This window comes from Apium graveolens, chromosome 10 (genome assembly GCF_009905375.1).
Source record: "Apium graveolens cultivar Ventura chromosome 10, ASM990537v1, whole genome shotgun sequence".
NCBI lineage: Eukaryota > Viridiplantae > Streptophyta > Magnoliopsida > Apiales > Apiaceae > Apium > Apium graveolens.
The window spans coordinates 114,482,761-114,491,939 of NC_133656.1; the positions used below are offsets into that span (position 1 = coordinate 114,482,761).

The window sequence follows — 9,179 nt, forward strand, 5'->3', positions numbered from 1 at the left end:
CTCTAAGATTTTTGAAGCAATTTTTCTGGGATATTAATTGGAGAGAACTGCCTACAAAGTCTATGTGCTTGAAAAAAATAAATTTATGGAAAGCACATATGTGACTTTTGATGATGACAAGTGTCCAGTCTTGGAATTTCTTGATGAAAATGAAGTTGAGGCCCTTAAAATTGAAAATCTCAATATTGATAGTGATTCTGAAGATAAAGCTAAAGTCAACAGAATAGATGAAGATTTAACTGAACAAGTGAATCATGAGAATGGAAGCTCATCGCAAACACCTGAATTTGATAGTACAAACTCAGGGGGAGAAAGAGGAGAAAGTTTTGCAAGTCATGCCAATGATGAAGAAAATACAGAAAATTGAAGTCAACAAACTCACACCAGAAAATGGTATAGGAGTCACAAAAGAGAAACAATAATTGGTAATCCAAATGCTGGAGTAAGGACTAGAAGTGCAACTGTTAATGAATGTCTACATGCATGCTTTCTTTCACAAATTGAGCCTAAAAAAACTAAGGAAGCTCTACTTGATCCTGATTGGATATCTGCTATGCAAGAGGAGCTAAATCAGTTTGAAAGAAACAAAGTTTGGGAGTTGGCTCCTGCACCAAAGAACAGAAGTGTAATTGGAACAAAGTGGGTGTCCAGGAACAAAATGGATGAAAATGGAATTGTCACTAGAAATAAAGCAAGGTTGGTTGCTAAAGGCCACTCACAGGAGGAAGGAATTGATTATGATGAAACTTTTGCTCTAGTTTCAAGATTTGAAGCAATAAGGATCTTTCTTGCATTTGCTGCACACTCAAATTTTAAGGTGTATTAAATGGATGTAAATAGTGCATTCCTTAATGATGAGTTGGAAGAAGAAGTTTATGTTCAGCAGCCACCTGGCTTTAAAGATCCATAATTTCCAACCTTTTTGTACAAACTACTCAAGGCTCTATATGGAATAAAGCAAGCACCTAGAGCATAATATGACATATTGTCAGAATTTTTTCTTAAACATGGATTCACTAGAGGAACTATTGATAAGACTCTCTTCTACAAGCAACATGGTGGTGATATGATCCTAGTTCAGATCTATGTGGATGATATTATTTTTGGCTCTACTAATGAAAAGTTATGTCAAAGATTCCAAAACTCATGCAGAGTGAATATGAAATGATTATGATGGGAGACTTAAGTTACTTTCTTGGAGTTCAAGTCAGTCAAAGAAGTGATGGAATCTTCATCAGTCAAACCATGTATGTTAAAGATTTATTTAAGAAATTTGGTATGGTTGATTGTTCACCTGCATCAACACCTGTGTCTATAGCTACAAAGTTGGATTAAGATAAGAAAGGGAAAAGTGTAGACATTTTAGGTTATAGAGGGATGATTGGATCTTTGCTATATTTGACTGCTAGTAGACCAGACATTATATTTGTAACATGTCTATGTGCAAGATTTCAAGTCAATCCAAAAGAATTACATTTTATGGATTTGAAGAGAATTTTCAGATACTTAAAGGGGACTCCAAACTTGGGGATTATGTCCTAATGGAACATGATTTGAAGTTGTTGGATACACAGTTGCAGATTTTGCTGGATGCAGTATTGACAGAAAGAGCACTAGTGGAAACTATCAGTTTCTTAGAGAAAGACTTGTATACTGGTATAGCAATAAACAATACCTTGTGACAATTTCCATAGCTGAGGCTGAATACATAGTTGCTGGAAGTTGTTGTGCTCAAGTGCTTTGTATTAGAAATCAACTAATGGATTATGGCCTAGTGTTACACAAAATTCTAATTATGTGTGACAATACTAGTGTTATATCTATTGTGACTAATCCAGTTAATCATTCTAGAACAAAACACATTGACGTAAGGTACCATTTTATTTTAGAACATGCTGCAAATGGTACCATTGATCTCATGTTTGTTCCAACTGAAAAACAGTTAGCTAACATATTTACTAAATCTTTGGATGAAGCAACTTTCACTAGACTTCTACGTGAAATTGGTATTCTAAATTCTTCATCCTAAAAGGCAAGAACTCAGCTAATGTTTTGTAGCAGATTAATTTCTAATAAATCAAAATAATTTGATTTAATTGGAAATTAACTGGAATATGAGTTATAAATATTTCAGAAATCTCTGTATATTTATTTTTTTAATTCAAAATTTAGCTTGAAAATTTTCAATTCTGAGAAAATTGTCTAATTGTTAATTTACATTTTTAATATGTGAAATTAGCACAAGACATAATTAAAAAAATAAAAGTATATAGAGAACCGAGTTCTCGATAAGTCTAATTGACTTCTCGACAAGTCATTTTGAGACTTCTCGAGTGAGTTCTCTGTTGGTCAGACTGCGTAGCTGTATGAACAGTTTCGCGATAACTCCACACGATAACAACATTAGAACAAGATAGGTTTATAATACTATGTCTACACAAGAAATCAGGAAGAATGAAGATAAGGCAAATACAAAGAATCAGAAGATCAGAAGAAGGCCTGAAGTCTGTCTACACGTCACTGAAAGAAGTTCATTAATATGATCATGCCTCAGTGAAGAACAAAGGTTAAAGACTTCCAGGGTTTCAGAAATGTTGAAGATTCAATATACAAGTGCTACCAGAAGATTTCAGTGTATTGGCATTGATTGAAGATAGAAAGTGTTCGAAGCACAGGAATTTGAAGAATTGAAGACAAGGTATAGACATAGGTTAATGAAGACGTTGTCTAAAGTAGCATAAAGGATTCCAGTGAAAGTACAGTTGTTTATTGATAATTAGTGTCTGAAGCGATAAAGTTATTACTAGCTTAATAATTTAATCAAGGCTATAATATGAAGACCTGAATCGGGTTAGTCAACTGTGAACCAGACTAGTTGCATTAGGCGTCAACAGCTCTTGAAAAGAATCTGAGTATTATTTTTAGAAGAATTGTTAAGTTGAGGAACGTACTTGGATTGAACATTTATCTGTTAAAGTACGAGAAGAGGTGCGCGGGGTATACAACTAAACAGCTCAAGGGACTGGCGAAGCTCAAAGTATAATTGGTAAATTAAATAAATTTATTTAGTGGGCTTTAATATAATTTATTTAATAAACATAAAATGATTTATCTTATAAACTTTAAATAAGTTTATTTTATAAATCTAAATTAGTTTATTTATATAAGTTATATTTAATTTAATTTTATAAATTAATTTAGTTACAATTTAAACTTAAAAAGAAAAAGAAATAAAAAAGAAAAGGAAAAGGAAAAAGAAAATAGAAAAAGGAAAAAGAAAATAAAAGAAAAAGAAAATAAAAGAAAAGAAAAAGAAAGGAAAGAAAGAAAGGAAAGAAAACAAAAAGAAAAAGCAAAAAGAAAATCAAAACAAAAATAAAAGGAAATCAGGCACGTGGTTGCTTGTTTGAAAAAGAAACCAGAAATATGTTTTGATTAAAGTACAAGTGTTGTACTTGTACAAGGTCGCAAGTGAATTAACCTTGCAATAGAAAATTAAAGCAGAGTTCCCCCTCCCAGTGTAGTCGCAAGTAAAAGGCTTTACTTGGAGCCACCACACAAATAATCTAAGGCAAAACATTACCTTGGTCGTCTTATGTTAGGCCGAAAATACGCGCTAATATTCACACAAGTATAGGTGTTCGCAAGTAGTATAAGATATAAATCAGATTCGTTCCACAGAGACTGGTTTAGGTTAAGTTCAATTTATGCACATATGCAACAATGTATGATTATCGCTCAATACTAAGACAAATAACAAATTGGGTTTTTATTAAACTAAGAGATTATACTAAATAACATTAACTAAGAGAATTGAGGTTGAATTACTATATATGACAAACATGGGATCCTAACTTCATTACTACTTCATTCAATAGCCTTTTCGTTCTTAACCTTAGCATGTGATGGTGATGACACTAATCTGATAACACGAAACTGATAAACGCCAACTTTCGTTGCACGAGTACCATTCTACTAGACATCCACAAAAGAGATAGAAGCTGAATAGGCACCAATTATATTGAGACCTTATATGTCTATAGAATTTGACAATATAACGGTTTAAGCATAAGTTATCTATCTTGATTACATAGGGCAAGTAAAACGGTTAGAGTTAGCCACTAATCATGCATACAATACATGAACCTATGCTAGCATGGCAAGTTCTAAACCTCTATATTCACTGTCACTTCAATAGAGATTAACACGCTATCTTATATGTTAGCTACGCACATAAGACAAATAAATACAACCAATACTAGGATATCAATCAATCACCACACACCAATATATCAAAATAATTAACTATTGAAATCCATAAGTAAATCCGCTAGAATCCCACGATAACGATTAGCCCATAATTGAACTCATCGTCACCATGGGTTCCAATGAAAGCATGGTATAAACAAGGTCTTAATAAACTGAATAATAATTAAAGTATGAATAAACGAGATATAGGTTCAAAAAGAACGAAAACGAGCATCCAAAGTTACAACTAATTCAAAGAATCACAAATTGAAAACAAGATCTTCTTTTTCAGAGTTGTTCTGTGCTTCTAGGTCTTCTCCTTGGTATCCCAATCTTCTCGGATGATGAAAACCCTTTTTTTAAGTATATATACGCCCCTAGTGGACCTGGACCCTTAAAATCATCAAATTCCACTCAAAAGAAGCTTTTTCAGCGAAATCAGCGACCAGCCGCGCCTTGGGCGGCCGCTCAGCTCTCCTGGGCGGGCGGCGGCCGCTCAGCTCTCCTGGGCGGGTGCTCAGCACCTGTCTGAAAAAATTTCTAATGAATCTTGTTTTGGCCATAACTTGAGTTCTACTCGTCAGAATTAGGCGATTCAACTGCCCACGCGAAGCTAACGAGATTCTCTACAACTTGACAATGGCCTTGGCTTCCAAATCTGATCACTTTTTATCATATTTCCTTTAAAATCTCATTTCTTCATATAACTGATATCTGAAATGCAATAACACAAAAACACATCAAAATACCATCAACTTGAGTCCAAAACACTAATTTAAGCTTGTAATGAAGCATTCCAAGTGGATATAAAATTCACTTATCACCTTAGAGGAGTTATAGTTGATCGCCACAGAGCTCTCTTCTCTTCTTAGCCACACAATGTTATTGGATATAAAGACTACACATTTGCAGCAGAAGAACTCAGCCATTTTTTTGGGGATTCATTTTGTTCATCTTCTCTCCCAAGAGAGTAGTGAAATGGCAGCAAAGATTTACAGAGAAGCTCAAACTTTTTGTATACCCGTTTAACTTCTCACCAGAATAACATTATAATGTCCGATTTAATTCTTGTATATTCTTAGGGGCATTATAATCGTTACCCGGTAATTAAATCCTAGTACAAACAAAAGCTAGATCATTGTATAGGATTTGATTTGTAAATCTTTGTAGAAGTTAGGAACTTTGTTGTTCTTAGATTGTAGCCGGTTAATTTATTTATCGGAGTGTAACAACACCCTCGATGATTTATATATGAATATATATTTCCCCGAATATCTTGTGTTCCTCATTTCATTGTTCTAAACAATATTTCTCTCAAGAATATGAAGCCACTAACCAAGCACTAAATCTATATCCGCTAAAGATTCGAAAGAATTTTTAATTTAGTGATTATCATATTCAACCCCGTTTTAATGATAATTCGAGACCTAACAATTGGTACACAAATCAGGATGCTTAAATTAATTTATTTTATTAATTTGAATTTACATAAATTTATTTTATAAATTTGATTTAAAAATTTATTTTATAAATTTAATTTAAATGAGTCTATTATTTAAACTTGAAAAAGTTTATTTTATAAACTTTATTTTAATAAATTTATTTTATAAATTTGATTTAAATTAATTTATCATTTAAATTATAGTAAATAAGAGTTTTTAATTTAAATTAATTTGGGGTACATTTACAGATTTAATAGCTGCCAATTACTTGGTTCACTTCGGAATTACAGGAGGTATTATGTGCCATTTTTTTCACTTTGGGAGCTTATGAATTTGCTGCCATTTGAAGTAACTTGCATTGAAGAAGTGAAAAAAAATAATTGTTTTTGGCACCTCTGTTTGCAACCAGTAACTCCCGCGCGGAACTAAAAATAGCTGCCATCACCTTCGGTTTACACTTCACGCGGAAATCATAGTTTGACGAGTACAAACAGCAGGTGACTTGATAATTATTTGTTTGTTACCTGAACATAGCGGGACCAGGGGCCCACATGCGTGTGTTTAATGATACTCCCTCCGTCCCAATAAACGTTTCCTCTTTTGACTTTCATTACTGTTCACGGTAAGCGATTGACTACTAATTTATGTCTAATCTATAATATCAAACATAGTCATGAGTGATCTCGTTGGATTCGTATTTATTAGTACTTTAATACAGTGAAATTTTTATATTTAATACTAATACGAATTTAAAGATATTAACGATCAAAAGTGTGCATTGACAAACGTGTCCAGCACAAAGAGGAAACGTTTTTAGGGACGGAGGGAGTACTATGTTAACAACACAGTCGCAAGTTGAGTTTATCTAAATGCTAGAAGCAATTCAAGGTCGCCATAGACACAAACAAAAGCACTCTATTACTCTGGTCGCCACAGAATTCAGAAGTCGCCACGGCCTTCCGATTTATGTAAATAATCTAAGGCAAAGACAGCGCAAGAAGTACTAGTATGTCGCCACAGGGAATAATTTTCTAAGGCAACGTGCACCTTATCTTGTTGATCATATAGATATCAAGCCCACTGGATCCATAACGCAGGCCCAACAAGTGTGAAATAAGTCCAAGTTCTGTGACACAGGCGGGAGATTAGCGTAATTTGATTAGAGTATATAAAGAGTGTTGTGTATTCATTTACAGCATGATTGTAATATCAAGTCTGTATGTATAGATTTCTGTTAAATGTGGACATACAGATTCATTATCTTCTTCTTCAAGCTAGTTAGTTATAGAACTCTTATGAAGATTATCATCTTTATTTCACTAAATTGACATGGTATTAGAGCCTAAATCGATCGATTCTTCATCAATTTCATTCGTTTTATGATTTCATCTTCATTTTCTGTATCACATTTCAGCAATTTGTTGATTAGTTTGTTCGTCAATTGATGAATTCTAGAGTATGCGATCTTATGATGCAATAACTGCTTCAAATCGATCTGATTCTACATCTAATTTTCAACCTACAATGACGACATCAACTGTGATTGATATAAATCATCCCTATTACTTGAGTGCATCTGATCATCCAGGCTTGTCACTTGTCAGTGAACTACTTACAGATCAAAACTATCATCATTGGAGCAGATCTGTTAAAATTGCCTTATCTGCAAAGCTTAAGCTAGGATTTATTGATGGAACACAAGTACAACCACCAGCTAATTTCGCAAATCTGTCGCTATGGATGAGAAGCAACGATTTGGTAATTTCCTGGATCTTAAACTCTGTTTCTTTCGATATAAAAAAAAGTATTGTGTATATGACTACTGCGAAACAAATTTGGGACGATTTAGCAAATCGTTATTGTCAAACAAATTTTCCTCGCCTGTTTCATCTTCGGAAAGAATTATCTGCTTTAACTCAAGGAACTAAGTCCATCACTTCTTATTTCACACAATTTCGAGGTCTAATGGATGAATTAGACACTTTGTCACCAATTGCTAGATGTACTTGTGCTCGAAATACTTGTGCTTGTGGTTTGTCTGTGAAATTAGATATTTATGAGCAAATGATTAAACTCAGTCAATTTTTGATGGGACTTAATGAGCAATTTACTGTTACTAGAGGTCAGATTTTACTCATGAATCCATTACCAGATCTTAGTCATGCTTATGCCATGGTCTTATAAGAGGAAAATCAAAGAATCAGTGCTAGTCAGGTTCCTCTAATCTCAGAAAATACAGCCATGAATGTCAGATTGTCCTCTTTTAACTCTGCAAACAATAAAGGAAAATTTTAGCAAACTCAAAAGGATGAATGCAAGGTTAATGATATTTCTTTGATCTGTGATTACTGCAAATTAACTGGACATGTGAAGGACAAGTGTTTTGCTTTGCACGGGTATCCTGATTGGCACAGACTCTATGGTCAACCAAAGCCAAAGATAAGGAATACTGCTTCTAAAAAGGCTGTTGCACACAATGCTACTCATCAGAATTCTGCAGAAATGACATCTACTTCTGAGCATAATTCAACTCTAAGTGATTCTTCTCTCATGACTGAGGCTCAATATAACCAGTTGATCCAGATATTGTAATCTAAAATGAAGCCTCAGAGTTTTTGTGCTCCTTGGCTGCAGTCCAATGCAGTAGCAGGTTCATTTCATACCAATTCTATTATGTTTGCAAGTCCTGTTACTTTCTCCAACTCTTATAATACTTGGATACTTGATTCTGGAGCTACACATCATATAACATCTCATTTACAACTTGTTTCTGATCCAATCATTATTGAATCTGATTTACATTTACCTAATAGTAAAATTGCTAAAGTCAGTCATATTGGCAATATACTCTTAACCTCAAACATTTTACTAAAAGATGTTCTTGTTGTACCTTCTTTTCAGTGCAATCTTTTGTCTATTCCCAAACTAACTGAAAATCAATCTTGCACTGTCTCTTTTTCTGCAAACCATTGTTATTTGCAGGACCTTGTAATGAAGAAGATGCAAGAGATTGGTAATTTGGAAGATGGATTATATAAGCTTCATATCCCTGCAACTCAATCTCTTAAGGTGCACAATGTTGTTTCATCTGCTGACTTAGTCAAGTGGCATTGCAGATTAGGTCATTCATCTGACAATGTTTTGTCTCATATTAGCTCTATCACAGTTCCTAAAAATCATGTACTATCTAATTGTGATGTTTGTCATCTGTCTAAGCAAACACGATTACCGTTTCCTTCAAGAGAGTCTTGTACTACTCATACTTTTGAACTAGTACACTGTGATGTCTGGGGTCCCTATAAACATTGCACTCATGGGAAATGCAATTATTTTTTAACTCTAGTAGATGATTTCTCTCGTTATACTTGGGTGTTTCTTTTTGCTGATAAAACACAGGTTGCTACTCTTATATTGAACTTTGTTGCTTTTGTGCAAAATCAGTTTCATAAAACCATTAAAATCTTACGATCTGATAATGGAACTGAATTT

General features: G+C 33.7%; 1 protein-coding gene across 1 annotated transcript; it reads left to right on the forward strand.

Annotated features, from left to right (window-relative positions):
- Positions 1-7,148: 7,148 nt before the first annotated feature.
- On the forward strand, positions 7,149-8,282 carry LOC141690873 (uncharacterized). The gene is made up of 2 exons (XM_074495629.1): positions 7,149-7,865; positions 7,986-8,282. Exons 1-2 carry the CDS (start codon positions 7,149-7,151, stop codon positions 8,280-8,282), a joined length of 1,014 nt encoding a protein of 337 aa, XP_074351730.1.
- The last annotated feature ends 897 nt before the right edge of the window (positions 8,283-9,179 follow it).